Source organism: Lygodium microphyllum, chromosome 21 (genome assembly GCF_053477565.2).
Source record: "Lygodium microphyllum isolate KBCC chromosome 21, Lygodium_microphyllum_v1.1.10, whole genome shotgun sequence".
NCBI lineage: Eukaryota > Viridiplantae > Streptophyta > Polypodiopsida > Schizaeales > Lygodiaceae > Lygodium > Lygodium microphyllum.
Window position 1 is genome coordinate 42,737,284 of NC_141155.1, and position 24,909 is coordinate 42,762,192.

The following is a 24,909-nucleotide window of genomic DNA, read 5'->3' on the forward strand; positions in this document are numbered from 1 at the left end:
ACACTTGTGACAAACCAACAAAAATACCTAATTTTTAAGCACTACTTCAGTGGAAAGTGCTGCCACAAAATAAAAAATTTCATATTGCTGATAAGTGGGTCATTCCAATCTAATGTGGTACCTATTTGTTTAATGTGATGGATAAAGATTGGATAAAGATTTGTTCCAAGGGAGTGCTTCATAGGAAACTTTAGCACGTCTACCTTGGAAAGATTACCATGGAATTAGAGTGAAGCAATGATAAGCTAGGAGGGCAAGCCAATTGAAAACCACAATTAAAAAGAACTTTTGATACAGTGCACAAGAAAGTATTTGAAGTAAATAGTGGAATTTTTACCAACCTTCTTAATATCACATGAATATTTATAGCACTTTACTATGATCAAATATCTAATCGAGGAGTCTCCTTGCTTTTGAACCCTCGAAACACCCACCATCTTGTACAACATCTCAAAGGTAACATCATTCTGACTAGTTTCTTGGGTCATAGTAAAATGAGTTCATAAAGAGGAAGAATATCTAATACTAATGGCATTGATTCTAACTTGAATGCATCTACTTATGTATCCAAAAATCAAAATGTGTTAGGCATAAAGAAACCTCCTAGTGAGGGAAAAAGTGCCCTAATGGTGCTAAATATGTTCACACACATCACTACCAAAGTGTGGTAACAAAAACCCAAAGTATGCCCTAAGTGGTAATCATTGATGCACCCTACCCAAACCCAATTCCAATCTTGCTAAGGGGTGTCCTAATTAAAATGAAGAAAAGCCTACAAAATCATGCAATGAGATTAAAATGATGTCCCATAAATCACAATAGTCTCTAGAAACATGAAATATTGAGGAATTGATCTGAAAGACGTGACAACAACACTCGTAGTGAGAAGCGCATCAGCAACAATAATTACTAGCATTTCCACTCTTATGGAGTTTTCCTACTCACAATTAGTAAGGGGATACCAAGTAGATTCGGCAAGTAACAATCTCCAAATATGCACCAAATGATTCAAGAGTACAAAAGGTTTGAGATGAACATGTTGTTCACAATTAATCACGTGCCACCGTCAAGCAAAAGTCTTGGTATTTTCCATGCATAATACCTTGGTCTTCAATGAAAAATGTGCTAATCATATTTGAGATAGAGATGTTGCATTAGCTCACTCAATCACACAAATAATTATTTGTGTGGTTCCAAGTCAATTAGTAGCTCATGGCCACTTTAGGGGCTTCATTACCAAATCCACTCTCCCCAATGGAACCTACCTCATACTAACCTTGTTACGTAAAATAGCCATACTATCCAACTCCCAATCTTCCTCCATAACTCCTAATTCTTACAATAGGTGGCTCCATTAGAAAATTTATTAGTTCCTCCACTAGAAGATATTCATAAGTAACCAATAAGTTGTATTTGGGATTTATTGTTTGTGCACAAAAGGATTTATTATGTCCTCTCTACATAGATCTCTACAAAACATAGTAATCACTTACCTTGAAGTTTGGGGTCTTGATGTCACTTATTCTCACTACCTTGTGGTTGTATCAAGCTTGAACACTTAGTTTGTTGGGCATTATAACTGAATATAAGGTGAGGTTCCAAGGATTTAGAGCTTGGTACCATTGGTGATGCAACATTCCTTGCACATGCAACAATAAATACTATATCATAGAGGACATGAGTTGTACTAAGCATCCTTGTCTTTCTCTATTGTTTGTGAATGAGTTGTTAAGAAATAATGTAGAAAAAATGAAATGCCAATGGAAAGAGTAATGCTTTAAAATATCACTTTGAACAAAGAGATACCTAGCCTCCATAAAGATCTTCATATCATGCAAGCAAGGAATTATCTTCTAAACACAATTCAACCTATAGTCTTACCTCAAGAAGCTAATCAATTGGAGACATATTTTGACTTAGATGATATCAAAGATAATTCCCTTATATCAATAATCATACATGAAAGAAAACGAAATGTCTTAAATTTCACAAATTTATAGGCCGCCCAAATTAGTGTGACTACATCATTGGATGTCTCGACATTTGTGGACCTTGGCTTTAGCAATGACTACTCTCACCTAGATGTGTTTCTTGCCACTGTTACGCCTAGAAACTACTGTGCTACCTAGCTTGCACATGGATGGTGGTGATGCACAATGAAGCAAGAGATGAACACGCAAATTCAGGTAGATCTTGGCACCTTTTGTTGCAGATGGTGAGCAAGAGATCTTTTAACAATGCGAGAATAAATATTTGCGAATCGAGCAAGAAAAGTAGAGAAAAAATGAATCAAGAGATGAGCCTGCAATTTGAGGTGAATCCTGGTTGCTCAAGGCCCCTTCACCAAATGTGTGGTCCCCATTATTGAGGGAAATAGCAAGCATGACAAGGATAAGATTATGCATAAATATTGGTGCATTACGAAGCAATATTTTCTAGGGTTTTTTGCTATTGAAGATGGACTTGAAAACTCCCACTTATTGGACTTCCTTCCCCAATCCAAATCTCACATCACAGAATGTGAGAAAGAGATGCTCTCAACAGATATCAATGTTAAGAAAGTAGAGCACATACTGGTTCAAATTTTTGCAAGAAGCAGTGCTACCTAGGTAAAATGGGATATAAAGGTAGATACCATGATAGATAAAGACCTTGGCTATGTTATGAGGAGGGATCTTGCAAATACATAGCTGAATTTTGGTTGTACAATAACATACTCCTTGTTGAGAGATACATAATGTTTTAATCTCATGATGCATAGAAACTTCTATGTTATATCATGATAGTTCATAGATTGATGTGCACATTAATGGCCTGATGTTGTACAAAAGACTTTGACTTGCAATTTACATGTTATAGTAGGACCTAGACAAACTAATGTTATGGGATTTCTGCTATTAGACCCCCATGGTAGTGTAGCATGAAACCAACTTCAAGGATGCTTCCTCATAGGAGAGAGCTTTGTTTTGTTTGCCTTTGCATGACAGGGTTGTACTTTGAGCTACACTTAATAAGTCCATTTCCTTTTAGTGGAGAATAATAGATTGAAGAAAATAATAGCAGCTAGAATTAGTTATCCTAAGGTGCTGATTGTTTTTAACCACCACCCTTTTGTATCAATCATTGCAATCTACAAAGCTCACTGCTGGTTGTACTAGTTGGTACTTCTTGGTTGGGGCTAGCAATAGATTTCAACGCAATATTGATGTACTCCTGATTCTTGTTGGTTTGAGAAGTAAGGTTTTATAAAGACATGTATACTTGTCTTGGTTCCCCAAGCATCTTGCTATAGTTGACATTTTGAGGGGAGAGTTCGTAGCACTATATATGGGCCTAGCCTGTAGTGCATAAAGGATTCACTTAACAATTCAAGAACATGCGATCACAAAAGTTTCGGAGTTTGAAGTGATAGTATATCATGCATGTGTCTTTAAACTACCATTATAATCCAAAATGGTGATGAATGGACTACTTGAAGGTAGGTTTAAAATACCTGGAAGCTCAAGCTATTCTTACAAAGTTTGAGTTATTTGGAAGATTAGCTATTTTGAATTGCAGAAAACAGTAGTAGTTAATTTGTAAACTTTTATATGAAACTATTAAAAGGTGAGAAGTATCAAAGCTTGCTTGGAAGAGCTATGGAGGGAGAGAAAGAGCAAGAAAGAGAGAGAGACAAAATGGGAACTCCAACAGTCACAATGTGTGATCGGGTCTTATTCAAACTATCACTAAAAGAATAAAGAATAAAGTGACGGTGACGGATGCCTGCCACCTGCAGTGTGCAGTGGCGGGTACTGTCAGTGTAGTAATACACTGGCGGCTAGGTGGAGGCACCTTTGCCCCTAAGAACCTCCCACTTAAAGGCAAATTTGCCCCAATGAGGAGTGAAAAGAAAAAAGAAAAGATAGTACAATGTACACATGTACAACATGATGAGGAAGAACATAATCTCACCCAACGCCTATTGATCTTCTAAGAAAGGCAAAGCAATCAGTAGTGAGGCTTTTCGTCCTCCATGACCTCACGTATGAAGTGATATCTCACCTCAATGTGTTTTGTCTTGGCATGGAGGACCGGATTCTTGGCTTGCTAAATAGCACTCATAGAATCCGAATGTAGCATAGGTATAGCATCGATCCCAAGGTCATGAACCAAACAACCCAACCATATGGCCTCCTTGCAAGCCTCAATGGCTACAACATACTTGGCCTCAATGGTAGAGAGATCCATACACATCTAAACCTTGGATATCCAAGAGACAACATCTCCAACATAGGTGAATAGATAGCAAGAAGTGGACTTCCTACTATTTGCATGTCCTACATAATCGGAGTCTGTGTACCCCACAACTCTTGTATCCTGGATGCTATAGCAAATACACATATCTACTATGTCCTTCAGATATCTCATGATACCCTTCACGGCATCCCAATGTTTCCTACCAGGTGTAGCTATATACCATGCCACAACATCAACTATAAAGGCAATATCTGGACGAGTGGCTATCATGGCATACTCAAAGTACCCACAGCTAATGCATAAGGGATCTTGGCCATCTTGGCCCTCTTCTCATCTGTCTGTGGACAATCGACATATGAGACCTTTACATAAGAAGGTGATGAACAGCCAATAGGCTTCACATCTTGCATGCAAAAATGCTCAAGGACTTTATGAATGTACTCCCTCTATGTGAGAGGTAGAATAGTTCTCCCTGATGCCCGTCGCACTTAAAGTGTATACCAAGAATTTGAGAGGCTTGTCATCCCAAATCCTTCATCTCAAAGCTTTTCTTTAGCTGAGATTTAAGAGCATCCATCTCATCATGATCTTTCGATGCTATCAACATATCATCCACATAAAGTACCAAAATAGCAATGATCCATCACAGGCTTTCTTCATGTAAAGATATGATCCATAGCACTCCTATTGTAGCCCTGCAATTACATAAAGGCATCAAACTTATGTCAAGATTGTGGGAGAGAAGGAAGGAGTCTCACTTGTAGCTTTCTTGCTTGCACAATGGGGGAATACACACAGAGGTGGAGGCTGAAAACAGTTTTCCTCTTCTTAGTTTGTGTAAGCCAAAAGAACTCTCATATAAAGAAATAGAAGAACCCTATATATGGGTCTCAAACCAAACTCAAATAACTAAGGTGGCATACTAACTGAGCCACGAACTAGAGTAGATAAGGATAGCTGTCATCTAGCTATTATTCATGGGCGGTGTACCAACCGCATCTGCAATTGACACGTCGATGACATAAATGCACAATGGTCACCCTGGCATATCACGAGTGGAGCTCGATATCTCAACACTCCCCCTCGAGCTCAATCCCAATTCCTGCACACCAAGCAGGTCTCTGAACTTGCGCAGCTTCTCTGCGCCCAATGCCTTCGTAAATATGTCAGCTACATGATCCTCTGTGCTGACATAAACTAGATCAATAAGACCTAGTAAAACCCTCTCCCACACATAGTGATAATGCACCTCAATGTGCATTTTCCTTGCATCCTCCATCCATTCTGCATGACCTGTCATGTGGTCTGATGCACCTGAGTCAACATACCATACATCGTTGCTTTCTTCTGCACTTGTCATAGAATTGTTCATGTGCTGCACCATAAACAAATGCTCATTTCTGTCATCACCCTGTCTACTAGAAGATGCATAATTTCCTTGTTGCAGTTTTCCATTCATGATGTCATTCTACTTTTTATAGCAGTCTTTAGCCGTATGACCCATTTTACCACAGTAGTAGCATTCAACATTACTATTTGCATTTTGACCTCTTTGCCATCCACCACGACCTCTTTGGCTCCCCCTGCCTCTAGAGTTACCACGTCCTCCTCCATAGGACTGGTTTTCTTGAGCTTGCTGCATATTCTGATTTCTACCATGGCCTCCAAATCGGCCTCCTCTACCTCTGCCTCTACCTCTTCCAGCATTTGAGTAGAAGACAGCTTCTTTTGAAGTTCCTCCTGAAGAAGATGCACCACCATTTCTCTACTCCTCAGAAATTAGAAGAGCAATTAACTCCTCAAAATTAGGAAATATTTCACGAACTGAAATGGATGTCCGAAACTGTGCATAATCCTTTCCTAGACCATTCAAGGTCACTGAGACTAAATCATCATCTTCCACTGGCGACCCAATGGAAGCAAGTGCATCTACAATCTTCTTCACCTTCATGTGGTAGTCATTGATGCTCATACTTTCTCTTTGCACATTATGCAACTCTTGCTTGAGCTGCATTTTCCTGGCTTGCGTATTTGTGCTATACATTTTTGATAAAGTATCCCATGCCTCCTTTGGCGTACTTGCATCCTGAATATGCACAATCATAGAGTCTAAAATACTGATAGACAGCCAGTACATAACTTTCCTGGCTCTCTCATGCCATGCTTTGAATGCCTGCATTTGCTGTTGATTGGGAACATCAGGAAGAACTGGTTCTTATTCATTTCGTACAACAAATTCCCAATATCCTTTTCCCATAAGGAAATTCGTCATTCTAAACTTCCATGCTTGGAAGTTGTTCTTGTCAAGCTTTTTAGTTACAATCTGTGAAAGAGAATCAGACGCCATTACAGAATCCTGCAAAAAATTCTGTCACTGCAGAGAACACAGCTTCAGCCTCACAAGGGCAAATCTGCAAAACTGACGAAAGTGGTATTTAACCACACAGTCACTTCCTAGTGACGATTTTGCATATACAGGAACCAAGGATGATTCTGTAACTCCCAATGTCTCTGCACACGAGCATACGATGCAATATCTGTGGTAACGTTTCACCGACCTGTAGAACAGTGGTCGCATAGCATAAAACAGGGCTTTTTCCTGAGTGCGTGCAGAAAACTTCCGCCTCCAAAACAGGCCCCGAAATGGCCTCAAATAAAAAAAACAAGGTCGCCAAGGGCTAAAGCCCTATCCCGCAACATATATTGCCCTCTTGCTTCACCGCGAAGGGCGTCTCAACCTGAGACAGTGCACTCTTGCAATTTCCGGCTGTGCTACCTGCAGAGATCTACTCCCAAGACAAAAAATGAAAGCAACACTGCTCCTCTTACCAGAACACCACGAGCTTGGCTTGCTTTCTTGAGCTCCTTACCACGAACAAGGCTCTGATACCATGTCAAGATTGTGGGAGAGAAGGAAGGAGTCTCACTTGTAGCTTTCTTGCTTGCACAATGGGGGAATACACACAGAGGTGGAGGCTGAAAACAGTTTTTCTCTTCTTAGTTTGTGTAAGCCAAAAGAACTCTCATACAAAGAAATAGAAGAACCCTATATATGGGTCTCAAACCAAACTCAAATAACTAAGGTGGCATACTAACTGAGCCACGAACTAGAGTAGATAAGGATAGCTGTCATCTAGCTATTATTCATGGGCAGTGTACCAACCGCATCTGCAACTGACACGTCGGTGACATAAATGCACAATGGTCACCCTGGCATATCACGAGTGGAGCTCGATATCTCAACAACTTATGATATCACTCCCTAGGTGCCTAGTTCAAGTCATAATGACTTTTCTTCAAGTTGCACACTAGGTACTCCTTGCCAGGTTCTACAAAGCCCTTAGGCTGCTCCATGTAAATCTCATCATGCAAATCCCTATGTAAGAATGCAGTCTTGACATCCATCTAATACATGTCCAAGTCAAGCTATGAGACTAAGGCCAAAACCAAGCGTAGGGTGGTCATCTTGACCACAGGAGAAAAGAATTCATCAAAGTCAATGCCATACTCCTGCTTAAAACCCTTAGCAACAAGTCTTGCCTTATAAGATAGCTTGGGGTGCCCAGGGGTACTTTTCAGCTTGTACACCCATTTGTATGGCAAAGCCTTCTTGCCTTGAGGCAATGCAACCAAATCCCAAGTCATATTCTTATGTAGGGAGTCCATCTAAAACTGCATAGCCTTCTCTTAGGAGTGACTATCACCCTTGCGCATAGCCTCCTCATAGGTGAGAGGCTCTTGTGCATCTGTAACCAAGACATAATGCATCAAGGGCTCAAATCTATCAGGTGGACATCTATGTCTCGTAGACCATCTCACCACAAACTCTACTACATGTCTAACATCCTGTCCAACACTCTGGCCATGTGTACCAACTGCTGCTCTAGGCTATCCAACTAGCTGTGCAAGAGCATGTGGCTCCTCCTGGAATATAACCCTACGTATCTCTATCACCTTCTTAGGCTACCTATGTATCTTGCCTTCATGGAAGACTATATCATGTGGATACGGATGACTTTCTGCGCTTGCGGATCCCAGAGGCAATAAACCATCTTGCATGCATCTCCATAGCCAAGGAAAATGCATTTGACACTCTTAGGATCCAACTTAGTACGCTCGTCCTTGGGCACATGGCAGAATGCCTCACATCCAAAGACACATAGATGTGCATAAGATGGAGATTTCCCAGTCTGTACCTCCTCTGCAACCTAGAATTCCAAATCACTAGAAGGTGATCTATTTATGATATAAACAGCTATACTGACTGCCTTAGCCTGAAAGTTTTATGGTAGGCTTGTATGGCTAAGCATACTGCGTACATGCTCATGGATGCTTCTATTCATCTGCTCACCCAAACCATTCTGGGGTGGGGTATAGGGGGTCCATTAACACGTAATACCCCTCTCATCACATAGCTGCTTAAAGGCACGTGACACATATTCTCCCCCATTGTTAGTTCTAAGGCATTTCAGCCTATGCCAAGTCTACTTCTCAACCAATGCAAGCCATCTCTGAAACATAGCCAAGACATTTGACTTAAGCTTAATGGGATAAGCCTAGACTTTATGCAAAAAAACATCAATAAACATCACAAAATACTTTGCACCACCCATAGACTAATAGGGCATGGGTCCATAAACATCCGAATGTACCAATGCCAGGGGCTCACTCATGCGTGTCCTATCACACTTCTTATGCGTATTCCTAGTCTGTCTACCATAAAGACAATGCTCATATGAATCAAAACGTGCATAGTCAAGGGGTGGTAAGTACTGTGAACCGGAAAGCATTTTCATTCCCTTCAAGGACATATGGCCCAAATGGGCATGCCAAAGAGATACATGTGGGATGAAACCCACTAACAAAACATGATCAATAGAGGAACCATCAACTACAAGAGGATAGAAGCTGCTAGCCTTGGCATCTCTAGCAAGCACAAGTCTGCCATGTGTGATCTTCCAAGTAGAATCCCCCAATGAAACATGAAATCTAGTATCATCAAGCTACCCTCCTGTGGACATAAGATTGTGTGTGAGTGCATGTACATGATGTACATCCTATAACAGAAAATTACTTCCAGTATAGAACTACGGCCGTACATCCCCAATGCCAACAATAGCACGTGACTTTTCATCACCCAAGCAAATAGAACCAGAGACAGTGTGGTAGGAGTGAAACCATTCACGGCATGGTGTAACATAAAATGAAGCACCAAAAGCTAAAACTAGCACTGCGCATACATAGAGTGAATCTCAATCAATGGCGTTGCATCACAAGAACTAGTTACAAGTATGTACTCCCCATCGGAGTCATCAGTCTGCATGACATTGATTTTCTCTATTTTCACACTGGATTTTGTAGGTACCATGCTGCAATCAGAGGACTTTTCTTGTACTTTGTCTTTCCCCTTCTCTTTGCACTTCTCATTATTGCGCAATTTATGACAATGTGGGCGTATGTGACCCTTCTTGCCACAATGATGACATGTCACATTAGCATTTCTCCCAAGAGACTTACTGCATGACTTACCACGTGACTTAGACCTAGACTTTTGCAAGTCTTTGCCACATCCATACCCACAGTCATTCTTTCAGTACCATCTCTAGCTCTAACAATCAAAGCATATGACCCACGAGAGGCATCCAAGTTCTTATTGTTGATCTCTTCCTGCAAAAGAGCACTCTACATCATGCAAGTTCAGAATAGTAGCAGGAGCACATAAGGCAGTGCGGAATACATCCCATGCATTAGGGCCAAAAACACTTCAAAAAATACACTTTTGTTAATCACGGGATTAAGGAAAGGGCCAAAGAGAGTTTGCCACGTGTGCAAGAATATGGTATTCTTGTCTCCTCTTTTTTAGAGATAGTGGAGTCCATTTCGTGATTCTCTCTTCTTTTTTAGCCAAAACCCCTAAAGTCTGACATGTTTTGGAGTCCCAAAGACGTTATTTACTTACAAATCTGACAAAATACGTGACAGAGATGTGATGAAATTAATAATGAGTTTTTTGAAAGTCGGGAGATCTTTCAATATTGTTTTTGGCGCCCAATACATACTCATTTGGGTTCTTGGCGCTACTTTTTAGTTCATTCACCCCTCTTTGAGCTTCTTTCTCTGCGCTTTCTTTCTTTTCATGGCTTCCTCCAGGTGCCCTTCTCGTTTAATACACTCTTGCACAGTCTATAGCCAGGGAGTAGATGGAAATTTTGAGCCCAAAACCTTTGCTGTAAACGATTGGGTTACCATGCTGCCTTCTTGCAAGGGCTCTCATAAGGTGAAAAGAAGAAAACAAGAAGATATAAAACATCATTGGAAGGGGCGTATCATTGCCTTCAAAATTATGCCCGAAGGCTGGTTTGTCAAGGTGCAACATGTTTACATGGCCAAGGATATGCACTTGCCTCCAAACGAACGTGTTCCCCAACAAACACATTGTAATTTATAAGTTGAATAACGTATATAATTCTTTTCCATTTATGCAAGTTCTAACAAATGGTTCGTCATTGTAGATATCTTTCCGTCAACAAGTATTGAATGGCAACCTGTGGAAAGCCTAAGTGGGACTTTCCATGCCATTCATAAGGTATTGGCAGACATTATTTATGCCGATCAAACTGTGTCTTTTTATAGTGAATGCAAGGTTTTTATATATTATGCACAGTATGTGGTTCCCTCTAAAGCGGATAGGTATGGGAATATCGAAGATTTGCCATTGCCAAGTCTTTCATCTCTAAACTGGGAGATTCCTGACAAGGTAACGGTGCAGAGTTTCAAATTCAAAATATCTCAGGATATTAAAAAGTCCATGACAGCTGGAAGGATCTCAAGAAGAATACGTTTATCATGGTTTGTACCCCTCCATATCTTTGTGGCTTGCTTCAAAACAGCAAATTTACAAAGAACGAAGGTATCCTGGCTAAGTAGAAACTTTTCGGAAGAGGATTTGGACAATACTATAGGGACACATTGGAAATCTAGAGAGTGCGATCATAAGGGTGATATCTTGAGGTGCAGTGCATGCCCTCAATCCTTGGCTTTGGCTTACAGTATCCCTCGCCAAACTCTTGCTTTGGGCTTTGATTACAGGAGATACAAACTAAGATTGGGTAGTTACATATTATGCCCAACTCAGCTTTCAGCCAAGAAACCTAATCAATTAAATTTTTATCAATACTCATAGACAAGACAATTCATTGATAAAAAGAAATCTTATTTCATTCATACGGGCATAGCCCTTTCGGAGTACAATATTTATTGGGATGGTAGAGCAAGTTGATACATTAATTCAAGGAGAATAAGGTTGTGTTACATTCAACTACGGGAACTGGGTAATAATATGGACTTGGATCATGGATCTTCAAGAATTGATAAGTCATTGGAAGATGGGTTCCCTTGGAATACATACAGATTACACACCATATAAACTTGCGGTGCACGTTTTGCCGCATGAAGAAGTAAAGAAGGTGAATGTTACTTCCAATTGGAGTCTGAAAGATATGAGGGATACCTTGGAATTGCTAGACAATACATCCCCTAGATATAAGTTCAAAGTGAATGGTGTAACAATTGGTAAAAGAGTCGAGCGCTCTTTCTTTTGTACGAGTTGTTTGTCTCCCACAATTGCGAGTTTTGAGCCTTGAGAATGAAAACTTGGCAAGAATTTATCTTAATAGACTGTCCTTAAGATATTTTTTAATGGGAACTCATAAGGAAGCAAGTTGCCTTTCGAATGTGTATAAATAAAATGTACATTACATTCGATTTACAAGTGAAAATTTTCATTACACAATGAGGTACAAAAATTGCATAAAAATGTACAAAGCCAAAATAATAAGGCTCGTGTATGCTTATGTTTGCTATTTTCATTCTTTATCGATTTCTTCAAAGATATTTTTTCTCACAGGGCCTTTCTTTGATTGTTGAAAAAATTTCACCTTTACAGGTAGTCTCTTTTCTTGGGGCTTAAGAGGGGATGGATCAAATTTAAGAGGAGAGAGCATTGGCATTCCTTTTTTCTTAGACTCTGCAGCAGTGGTCCCATTGCCTTTGCCCTTGCCTTTACCATTGCCATTGTCCTTACCCTTTCCCTTGACCTTTCCCTTGCTTGTGCCCTTGGCCATTGAAGTTTTGGGAGGAAGAGGGGAGTCAGGATCATACGGTGTGATTGCCTTGTCCAGAATCAGCTCGATGCATCTCTCCCTTATCCACCAAACATATGATTCAGGATAGTCTCTACACTGTAAGAATAAATGTTATAAGTTAGTGAAAAGAAATCATGATAAGGGTTACACAAACATCAAATGAAATTAACTTACATTCACTCCTTCTATTTGTAACAACTTTGAATCCACTGTTCTGCAAATGTTTGAGATAACTCTCCATCCACAAGAATGCGCATCGCTTTGCAATGGAACTTCTTGTAGAAGAAAAGTATAAGGCCTTTGAGGATCAGCAAGATCCTCGTATGTTGTATCCAAAAATGTAGAAACGAGTCTACCAGCACTACAAAAGGAAGCTTTGTAAGTTCAAAATATTCTTTATAAATAAAATCAAAGTAAGTAATTTTCTTTCAACATACATTCGTGCTTAACCATGAACACCGCTGAGAGAATTCATAAAGATAATTTCCCTTGAAAGACAATTAATGTAGATGAGACTCCAATGCCCTTTGCAAATTCATAAAAGAGGTGAGTAGAAGGGTGAAAGCAAATGAATATAAATTTTCCTCTACAGAAAAAGAAAAATACCTTTCTACATAAGGGAAAAAGATGTGGTAATTTGTCACACTATCGAAGCTACGAAAAAATGGTGAAATATTAGAACCAGATTTTACAAAAAGTTCCACAGAGAGAAGTGGATCAACAATGTATATGGTTCTTCGGATATCGAGAGTGAGAGAGGAGACCAATGCCCTGCAGACAATAGCAAAAGCTATTCAATACAAATTTCATCCAAAATATACTTGAACCTATAAGACTTAACTTACGCAAAAAAAAATATATATAAACCTTACCTTATGCAACAAAAAACCACGGAGTCAGATAGTTGGACATCCCTTTTTTCCAACATGGGCTTGTCCTCGGGAGATATACTAAGATATTCCTCCTCAGGTTCCACAGAAACATTCACAAGAATCTGCCCATACACTTTGCCCATCCTCTCACTGTTGACGGGAGTAAGTGATGCGGCTTTCCTCTTGTAAACATCGTCTTCAGTTTCAAGCACCTCCTGATTTTTTTCACTCAAGAAAGCCTCCTGCTGGGTGGCACCCCTTGTAGGGTAAAGGTGAGTAACATCCTCAACATTTAGCTTTTTCTCTTTCCTGGACAATTTTGGGGGAATGTTAAGGATTTCAAAGGCTTTTTGATCATTGGAAGGCAAGGGCCTCAGCACTTTGTCAAACCTATACCTGACTCTGCTGATGATGCTGAAATCTTTATTCATAAGGGTGATCCTATGAGCATGGGTGGCAGCAATGTAAGCGTCGTTCATGAAATCAATAACAAAATCTTCTGCGGCCTCTTGCAGGGCAAGAATGGCTGAGAGTTGCCACTTCTTATTTAGACCAGAGACAGTTGCCACTTGAGACAATCTATCAGAGATCTCTTTAACGACCCTTATAAAAGGAGCTTTTGGAATGACATGCTGTGTAGCTCTCTGGGCTTTCCTGATCTCACTGAAACATCTCTACATATAGAAGAACCTGGACTTCCTATTTCTCTTTTGTGGCTTGGGAGGTTCAGTGGCTTCAGCAGATGTAGCCTCAGGTGCCATTGTAGGGAATGAATCTTTCACAGGGCAAGAATCACCCTTTGCTTCCTCAACTTCAGGAGAAGAAACATTTATAGAAGATGTAAGCCCAACACCTGGTGTAGGGGGGATTTCTGTTGTAAAATGCTCTGGGGCCTGTGATGGACCAGCTTCAGTAAACTTGGAAGAGGGCTCCTCCTCAGATTCATCAAATTTTAACTTTCTTCTACCCCCACTGTCCTTCCCATCCAGATACACTCTTCTTGCAGTTTGCTTTGTCCTTGCCATCCAGAAAAGCAAAAATAACAACCAGAAGGACAATAACTGAAATAGAAAATCAAACAGGCTAATTGGCGCGAAAAGGGACGAAATGAGCAATTCCGATACGGCGCGATATGAACAAAACGAGCAGAATGGAACATCGCCCTCGCTCCGTATTGGAGACCAGAATGCCGATACGGCGCGATATGGAGGAAACCAAGACTGCGTATGGACGCCCTCGCTCCGTATTGGCAATGACACAAGGGTGAGACCGAAATGCTGATACGACGCGATATGGAGCAAACGAACACAGCGTATGGACGCCCTCGCTTCGTATCGGCAATGACAAAAGCGGAATGTTAATAGACCTACTCCGTATTGGTGAGACCAAACTGCTGATACGGTGCGATATGGAGGAAACGAGAACAGCGTTCGGACGCCCTCGCTCCGTATCGACACACCTCTTTTTTACTAGCGAATAAAGGACTGAGCTGAAAGAACACCGATACAACGCGAGAGATAAGAAACGGAGAAGACGCAAGTCTTGTATCGCACCGTATCGGCAAGCAAGGCGGGAAGAGCTCGAGAAATGAAAAGTGTACACGTAGGAAAAATTACCACTTATATACCCACGTCAATCATGATACGTGTCGGCGGACACGTGTCCGACGCTGATTGTGCCACGTATCTGCATTTATGGTCCGTATGACACGTGTCAAGTAACGATCGGTCCACTTGTTTGCCACGTGGTTATCGGCCACGTGTTGGCCAACGGCTACTGCCACATGTCAGAAACCAACGGATACTGCCAGGTGGCATAATTCTGCGCCTACATAAGGGTGTGTTCCTTATCCGTACGTTTTTTTTCGGTTTTTCGGGTGCTCTGTTTGTATTGCTAATACGGCGCGAGGGCAACTGTTTGCCTTCTTCGCTTTCCTCTCTTCGCGTCGTTTTGGAGGTTCTGCAGAGTCTTCTTTCAGCTCTCCTCTCAAGCTCATTCTGCCCAAGCTCGTGTGACCACCGTTGTGGCTCTCGCGCTTCTTACTGGAATCACCGATACGGCGCGAGGGGGCCCATCCATCTGAATCGTTTCTCTCTTATCGCGCCGTATCGATAGAAGTTGTAAACATGTCTGAACCCATAGAATTCCTAGGATCCAAGGTTTCTCCAGGAACTGGTAAAAGAAGAAGGCTTTCAAAAGGCTCAAGGGCATCAACATGTGATGAGCCTGTGCATTCTTTTTCCTCTCCATCCTCTGCCACCAGTGTGAGAAGGCCAAGTACATCTCCAGGGAAGTGAACGTCGGTAGTGAGAGGTCAAGGAGTATCAGAGCTCACTGATATCACTCCATCAGAGAGGCTACTTGATTTTATGCTTCAGAATGGAATGGATCTCTCATTCTATGGAGTTGTGAAAAATGTGTTTAATCCTAATTGGGAACTTGACAAAGTTCTGAAATCTTGTGAAAAATATATTGTGGAGGACTTTTTGGAGTTTGAAAATCTTGCAGGTCCTTCTGTTGAAGTTGGCACAATTGAATATGTCCATGTTCCCATTGGGTCAACAGGAAATGAAAAGTCAGTATTTACTAAAAAGTGCAGGGCCCACTCTCTGGAGAGGTTTTATTCAAGAGACATATTTTGCTGCACTCATTCCAAAAACTGCAAGATGATGAGAAAATCTGCTGCTTTTATTGTTTTCACCCTTGTCAAATACCCTGTGAAAGCTGAGGAGCAACAGTTGGAAGGAGCAAAATCTGCCAGCTTTTGCATGTTAGATGATCTGGTAGATGAAAAGGAAACAGAGGAGGTTGTAGATACAGATTTTGAGGCTTCTATTGCTGAGAATTTGGATGTTGCTCACTTCAAAGCTGAGACTATCATTGAGGAGAGCCAAGGAGATACAAACCCTCAACCTGATGAGAGTTCTCACCATATTGTTCCTTCCCTACCATGTATACCTTTCAAGGACAAGGAGTACATTTTACTGTCAGATATTCAAAAACTTTTTAATCTCAGGGAAGATTATTGTCTTGCAATTATTGCAGAGGCTTCTGATGCTGCAAATGGGATAATTGACACATCTCCATCTCGGATTGGATCTTATGCAATGGAGCTTTGCCCTCGCCATTGCCATGGTCCAATGCCATGTTCATGAGGCAAATGCTAATTCTTTCCATCTTCTGTCCCTTTTGAATCTGTGCTTCATCCAACTTCAAGGCAAACTTTAGAACACCATAACTTTCTTCTACTGTGATTTTATACATGTGAACCATTGCAATTTGCACCTTTTTTAGATCAACCCATATATTGTTAAACTCATTGTAATAAAAAATTGCCTGTTTTTTTTGTTTTTCATAGGACATAGACCTTTCGATGTGAATGTAATCTCCAAAAACATGTGGAATCTTGCGATTCATGGAAATTCTTGCAGTCGAAACTGCAAGGGCTCGGGGCAATCCAAATATAGTTACCCTATTGCGTTTAAGATTTTTAAACCATAATCCAGAGATAGCACAATAACCTTTTCGACTTATACCCACAGTATCACATGTCTCTACGATTTCATTTGCTTTCACTGTGCCTTTTAAATCCTTCACTAACTCTCTCAGAGTTGAACCTCTCAAATCCGCATTTTCTGGTGACTTAAGAATCCTCAAAATGTATTTCTTATTCATGGTTTCCTTCAAAAGTTTGATTCTTTCCTCATTCTCTCGGATATTTATGCCTAGTATGTTAGAGACATATTTCTTTGTAAGATTTAGTCTCCTTTTCTTTGCTCTCTCACACAAGCTGGTTATATTTTTTAATGGTCTCTTCCTCTCTCTAAATCCTACTGGAGTTTCTCTCAAGTGTGTTAGCTTATCCTGCAATGAATTGTTAACATTTTTCAAAATATCAATCTGACTTGTCAACTCTAAAATATTTGTTTGTGTAGTTTCTAGTGCTTTTTTCATTTCGTGCACTTGAGCTATATATGTGTAAGATGCAGAGTATAACCTCATATAGTAGCCAAGCATTCCATTGTAACCTTCTCCATCATATCTTATATAGTCATGGACATTCAAAAAAGGAGGTGGTTTACCTGTAGAAGGATCCCTGGGATAGATATTTCCATCCACCCACAAATCTATATGCTTCATTCCTTGTGTTCGCAACCTGTTGGCTTCAATCTCATCTATCAATACTCGATGATGTATACTTCTCCAAGATGTGTAAGTCAGATCTAGCTGAATAGATAGCTTGTATTTACGTGTGCTTGCGCCTGTGTTATTTGAAGTAGTATTGCTAGATATTCTAGCAAATGAACCGAGCAAGAATCTCACAGTGATAGGAAGCAAGTGCAACAAAAGGAATGGTAAAAGAGAATAGTGTATAGAAAGAAAACGCAGGAGCTAACAAATGCGAAGTTCGTATGAAAATCTCGAAAATACAAAATCTCTCGAGTTCCAAGACAATAAACGGCCGAAAAGGTGACCCCTGACCTGGATTAAAAGATGAGGGTAATTAATGGCCGACCTCTTCAATGAACCAAATATTCTCTCATTAATCACATCTGGACAACCAAATTTAGAGGTTTTATTCTTCCTAAACCTCAACTAATTAGCAACTTAATCACTTTCTTACAAGTGCCATTTTTGAAGCGTTTTTGGCCCTAATGGACTCACTCAGAGCCCCAAGCAAAAAAAAGGGAGTAACCTTAGCATTGAAGGTAATGCCTTGCAAAGTCAAGTTCTTGAGAATAGCATGGAAGTGGCTCAAATGAGCAGACATCATCATATTCTCCTTCATATGCACCTCCATAAGTTGCTTCAGCTAATACATCTAACTTGCTGGACTTTTCTTATCATAGAGGTTCTTGATCTTATCCCAAAGCTGCCAACCACTCTGTAATTCCTCAAACACATTATAATGCACCTGTTTAGTGAGAGACAAGATGAGGGTGGACTTGCATAACTCATCAAGCTCATCCCATTCATCATCAGTCATAGTTTCAGGCTGCTCATCATGCATCCTTAATGGATTTATCTACAATTTTTGCACCAATAACTACCAAGCTTGGCTCTTCCAATAGGCATAATTCGTACCATCCAGCTTAATGATGTTGAAGATAGCATTGTCAGTGGAAGAAGATGCCATAATGCAGTCCAAAATGGTGCAGATAGTGCAAAATTGCTTGATGTTTTCAACTGTAAACAACCAAAATACCATCAAAACCAAGGAGAAATGACCATGAACTGATAGCTAATGATATTGCCCACCAAGTACCATCAAAAGTACATAAAATTAGGATGATTCAGCATGAAAAATACATCACACTCCATTTATAACTACTTGCTGTAATAAATTACAGCTGTGTACAATGAGAGCAAACTATAGGAAAAATGAATGCACCAAGTCAACCACTAAGCATAACCAACATCAAGCGTGTATAAATCAACATGTGAATGTCATATGGAAGTCGAGAAAACACCCAAGCATGTCAAATGAATCTGTGAGTAAGCCGGCACACCCCCTATGTAATAGGGAAAAGTGTACACAACACTGGCAAGACTTGACACAAATAGGTGTATGCTCAAGGAGTGCAAATCCCAAATCAGCCCAAGTACATCTATGAGGACCATGACATATCAACCATGCAACATCCAAGTGAAGATCCCAATCTCAAGTATCTGAATGCTCAAGTAGCATAAACCACCTGCTCAATGTGTGTCAAGCATATCAAGATGCTCCTACTAGAACAAAAGCCGTAAATGTTAAGCAAAGAAGCTCAACAAGGGCATATGATAGCATTAGTGCTAGAAGATCCAATATCAAGCATCAATAAGACCTCATGAGCATATAGGCCATGTAGCATCCATACATAGCATCCATAGACATCAAGTACATCCAAACTGTTACTCTGGCAAGCCGAGAAATAGCCAAATTAAGCTTTGGGCAATCAAATGTCAAGCCAAAGCGAGGCTCAGTAGCATCCAACTCCAAACAATGTAACAGGCAAGTAGTAGTGGCATAGGCCAAGCATGTCACAATTGGTCAGACATAAGCAAAGTACATGCCATAAGTACATCAAAGATGGAGATCCAAATGCTATGCACGGTATTTGATTTCAAAGTCATATTCCTCTAGCACTTCAATCCATCGACGTTGCCTCATGTTGAGCTCGTTCTGGGTAAAGATCCACTTGAGACTTTTATGATCCGTCACTAGGGTAAACTTGTTACCCAGCAAGTAGTGTCTCCAAAGCTTGAGAGCATGGATGACAGCTAACAACTCCAGATCGTGGATAGCATAATTCTTCTCATGGGTCTTCAGTTTCCTTGAAGAGTATGCTACAGGGTGAAAGTAGATGATAGGTTCGATGGGGATACACAACGAAAGATAGTTGACAAGGAGAGACTCAAGCTTTCTTCATTCTCTTCTTCTTCAATATTCTCCCACCATATCTCCAAAAGACAGTCCACTCACTAAAGTGGTATCCTCAAAAGATAGATGCCCCCAAACTTAAGGACACTTTACATACAACAATATGATAAGGCTTAGATTATAACTTAGAATTTTGGCTTATTTCTCAACACTCCCCCTTAAGCTCAGAATGAGCTTGCACACATAAGACTCCAAGTGCACTCCTGAAGTACTCAAACTTATCTTTACCTAATGCTTTGGTAAAGATATCAGCAACTTGGTCATTGGTCTTCACATGGACCAAGTCAATCTCTCCATCAATGACTTTTTTTCTAATGAAATGATAGTGCACTTCTATATGTTTTGTCCTTGCATGATAGACTGGGTTCTTTGCCAACATAATGCTGCTAACATTGTCACAATACATAATAACTCCACCATCAATCTCTATCCCCATGTCATATAGGATCAATCTCAGCCATGTCTGCTCACATGCTGCCAATGCAATGCCTCTATATTCTACTTCAGTGCTTGATAAAGCAACTGCAGGTTGCTTCTTGCTGCTCCAACTTACCATGGCTGACCCAAATGAGAATGCACAGCCACTAATAGATCTTCTATCCATAGAACTACTTGCCCAGTCTGCATCTGAGTATCCAAACAGTGTAGGCTTGATTCCTTTTCCATAAAACAACCCAAATCCAGGTGTCTTTTTCACATATCTAAGAACTCTTCTTACTACATCCAAATGAGATTTGCATGGTTTCTGCATAAACTGACTTACCAATCCAACAGCGTAACTTAAGTCTGGTCTTGTAATGGTCAAGTAGATAAGACTACCAACTATCTTTCTGAACATAGTAACATCCTCAACATAAGATCCATCATCAATCAACTTAGCATTTTGATCCAATGGTGTATCAACCGGTTTGCATCCTGTCATGCCATATTTTTCCAACATCTCCAATGCATATTGCCTTTATATCAGCCATATACCATGAGGTGTATCAATAACCTCAATACCCAAGAAGTATCTCAACAAACCAAGATATTTTATATCAAACTCTTTATGTAACCCATACTTGACTTCAGTAATCTCCTTCTCAAGTGTACCTGTAATAATGAGATCATCAACATAGATGACCACAACAACCATACCATCTTCTGTATGCCTCACATAAAGTGAATAATCAGCTTTGCTCTGCTGAAATCCCATACTGCATAAGAATTTGCTGATTCTATCACACCATGCTCTTGGTGCTTGCTTCAGTCCATATAAAGCTTTCTTCAACCTGCATACATAATGTGGGTATTTTGGATCCACATAACCCTCTGGTTGATCCTTGTACACTTCTTCTTCTAAGTTGCCATTCAAAAATGCATTTTTCACATCCATTTGATAAAACCTCCAACATAGATAGAAGCCAAAGCAATTACTGATCTTACTGTCGTCATTTTAGCTATTGGACTGAATGTTTCTTCATAGTCCAAACCATAAGTTTGTGCATATCCTTTTGCAACTAGCCTTGCTTTATACCTTTCAAGAGAACCATCCGACTTACATTTGACCTTATAAACCCATTTACATCCAATGGACTTCTTGCCATAAGGTAGTTTCACCAAATCCCAAGTCTTGTTTTTCCTTAGTGCATCCATTTCTTCATCCATTGCTTGTCTCCACTCTTTGCTCTCTATTGCTTCTTCAAAGCAAGTAGGTTCCACATATTGTACATAAGAAACCATGTATGCATAATGAATCTTCATGAACCCATTGTAAGTCAATCTATCAACTGGATACCTTACTCTTTTTGACCTTCTCAATTGAGGTACACTACCGTGTGTCTCATCTGATCTAGCATGTGGTGGCACATACTTTCCTGCACTTCTAGTGCCAGGTGTTTTAACATGCGGAATGCCATACTCATCATCTATAGATTCATCTTCTGAATTTTCAGTCATTGGTCTCTTATCTTTTTCAACTTCTGCACTCCTTTGTGCATTTCTCAATCTACCACTCCATGGACTGTAGCTACCATTGCTTTCCACATTCTCTTGAGGTCCTGAAGCATCTTCCACATGCTGATTTTCAGCCTTGCTGTTTGCTGAAATTTTCCTTCCATAGCCATTATCATCATTGCTTTCATAAGAATCAACATCCACTACAATTTTGGGCTTGTATCATGATTCATATTCACTGAATTTGACATCCCTGCTTATGTATACTTCCTTACTCACTGGATCATAGCATTTGTATCCCTTCTTCTCACTAGGATATCCAAGGAAAATGCATTTTATAGCCTTAGGTTCCATTTTCTTCCTCAAATCATCCGGAACATGAACATAACAGACACATCCAAAGACTCTAAAGTATACAACTGTAGGTTTCATGCCATACATTCTCTCATATGGTGACATATTATGAATCAAGGCTGTAGATGTTCTATTCATAATGTGAACTGCAGTATGCACTTGCCCAATATGACAATGGCATGTTCATTTGGTTCATCATTGCCCTTGCAACCTCTGCAATAATCCGATTCTTCCTTTCAGCCACACCATTTTGTTGAGGTGTATACCTGCATGTCAATTGCCTTTTGATACCATGATCTCTCAAGAAGTCACAAAACTCATATGACATGTACTCTCCACCATTATCTGACCTCAAACATTTTATATTACCATAGATTTAAATTCCAAGAAATTTTCAAACGCTTCACTTTTATGCTGCATAAAGTATACCCAAGTCATCCTACTAAAATCATCAATGAAAGTGATATAGGCATAGAGCCTCCCCTAACAGAAATAGAGGTATCCAAAGATTTAAAAGCTGGTCCAAGCCCATTTAGTGTCACGGACACTAAATCATCATCATCAACAGGTGCATTAATAGATGCAAGGTCTTCTGCAATTTGCTTGATTTCTGCCACATAGTCACTGATACTGCGATTGCCTCTCCATGCACCATGTAATCTCTGCTTAAGCTGTATCTTACGAGCCTCTGTACATGTTGCATACATTTTTTCTATGATTTCCCATGCCTCCTTACAAGTACTTGCCTTTTTGATATGAGGAATCAATGTTTCTGAAATACATATGGAGATCCAATGCAAAACCTTCCTATTCTTCCCAGTCCAATCCTTATACGCTTTCTTTTGCTCTTCAGTTGGATGTTCGGGAACTTCTGGACATTCATCATCACCTGTTATGAGATCCCATAGACCTCTACCCATCAAAAAATTCTCCATCCTGTAGGACCAAACACTGTAGTTGTCTTTGGTCAATTTGTCCCCCACGATCTGAGTGATTTGTGCCGTATCGGACATTATGACTGCTGCAAATTTAGAAGAATACAATAATACAATATGTCCAGAAGTGGTATTCAGCAATATGACTGTCATACATGTGTCCAAAACTGGTTATATACATCCATCCATGATGGCAACATGTCATACATTCAGTTCCCAACAAGAAACATCCAAATCGGACCTCAAATGGTGTCCGTATGACCCAAAAATGCATCAGAACACGGGCTTAAAACTGACCATTTTTCTTGCACTTTTTCTATAGTTTTTCATGCCAACCTGGAAGTGCATATCGAGAGGAAGATGTAGAAATTTTCTTGGAATTTTTAAAGCAAAAATTGGCCTTCAAATGGCCTCCCGTAAATTGCATAGAAACTGCCCTTTAAGCCTTAATAGTAAGGCTCTTTAAGCCTTACAAAAATATTTCGTGGCAGGCTCTCTATTTTGTGGATAAGGCTTAATAGTAAGGCTCTTTACGCCTTACAAAAAATATTTCGTCGCAGGCTCTCTCCCTCACTCTCTCTCAGTGGCTTTCTCTCTCCCGCGTCCTCGTTTGTAAAAGCTTTTCTGAAAGGATGAATGGATGGACGGATGCATGACCTTTACATGAAGGCACCCCCCGGACTCATGGGTAATGGACTGCGTTAGTCAGTTCTTTGAGCTCCCATCGGTTTATCCGCTGCCCTAGGGTTTTGCCACGAAGGACAGGCGAGGTCCTCATCCTGCTTCCTTATCGTTTTCGGTATTGGCATTGTCGATGGGATGCCTAACCGTTGAAACGCGGGTTTTAGAGCCCTCGCCATATGGTCATTCTCTCTTTTTGCCTGCAGGAGACCGCCACAGCTTGTTCACAGAGGGGGAAGAGATCCAGCGGACCTGCCCGCAGATGCCATCGCCTGCATGTTCTTTCAGTGAACTGAAATGGCGGAAAAACCAGGAGCTTCTACCGTTACACAAAAGCTGTGTGGGTACACTACCCTTGGTGCAAGATTAGCTGATAATAGAAGTTCGCAACTGTACACTCCAACAGTGTCCTGGTTTGCTAGATCCACTTGCATAACTCAGCCATGGGCCTCAAACATGCGTCCCATGGATTTTAGGGCCTGCTCTCAGCTTGCCGCTGCTCTAACAGTAACTTTCTAACCAACCTGAACTGTGAATCGAGACTTCCAACTGATCCTTTATACAAAAACTCCATGGCTTCCAGAAAACTCTCAATGCGAGCTCAAATAGCCCACAAATTCAAACCCCAATGGTTCTTCCAATTGATGTACCTGCTTTGAGTGGTTTAGATAGGGATTTGTACCTCAGTTAATGACGGACAGCAAGCTTTCAATCTAATGTAGACCTCGATTCGACGTGCTCCTCGCGTCAATCCTTCACCCTCGCTCTGATACCAAATGAAAGTAGATCATAGGTTCGATGGGGATACACAACGAAAGATAGTTGACAAGGAGAGACTCAAGCTTTCTTCATTCTCTTCTTCTTCAATATTCTCCCACCATATCTCCAAAAGACAGTCCACTCACTAAAGTGGTATCCTCAAAAGATAGATGCCCCCAAACTTAAGGACACTTTACATACAACAATATGATAAGGCTTAGACTATACCTTAGACTTTTGGCTTATTTCTCAACACAGGGTGACCCTCTTGCATAAGCACACATCCTAAGGCAAGTGTGCTAGCATCAGTTACTACTTCTGATACCAAATGTAACGTGTCTGCCTGTTCGCTTGCAAGACACATCTTAGCAGCCCATCGGGAAGAGGGTCTAGAAAGTTCCGCCTAGCACTCCCATGGAATGTTACCGGGTTTGCGATCTAGGTCTTTCCGAGTCTGCCACGTAGTGGAAGTATTCCGACCGTTCCCACTTAGGACCGACCTAAATCAAGGTTTCCCTAATGGTCAAGTTCCTAGAGAGTAACTAGCGTTGAACCCTAGGCCAACT

General features: G+C 40.5%; 1 protein-coding gene across 1 annotated transcript; it reads right to left on the reverse strand.

Moving 5' to 3' along the window:
* Nucleotides 1-8,723: 8,723 nt before the first annotated feature.
* Nucleotides 8,724-24,158, reverse strand: LOC148017937 (uncharacterized). Its single transcript, XM_087661524.1, has 4 exons — nucleotides 24,109-24,158; nucleotides 12,558-12,744; nucleotides 12,183-12,479; nucleotides 8,724-8,750 (listed from the first exon to the last, which is right to left on the reverse strand). Exons 1-4 carry the CDS (start codon nucleotides 24,156-24,158, stop codon nucleotides 8,724-8,726), a joined length of 561 nt encoding a protein of 186 aa, XP_087517650.1.
* Nucleotides 24,159-24,909: the final 751 nt, after the last annotated feature.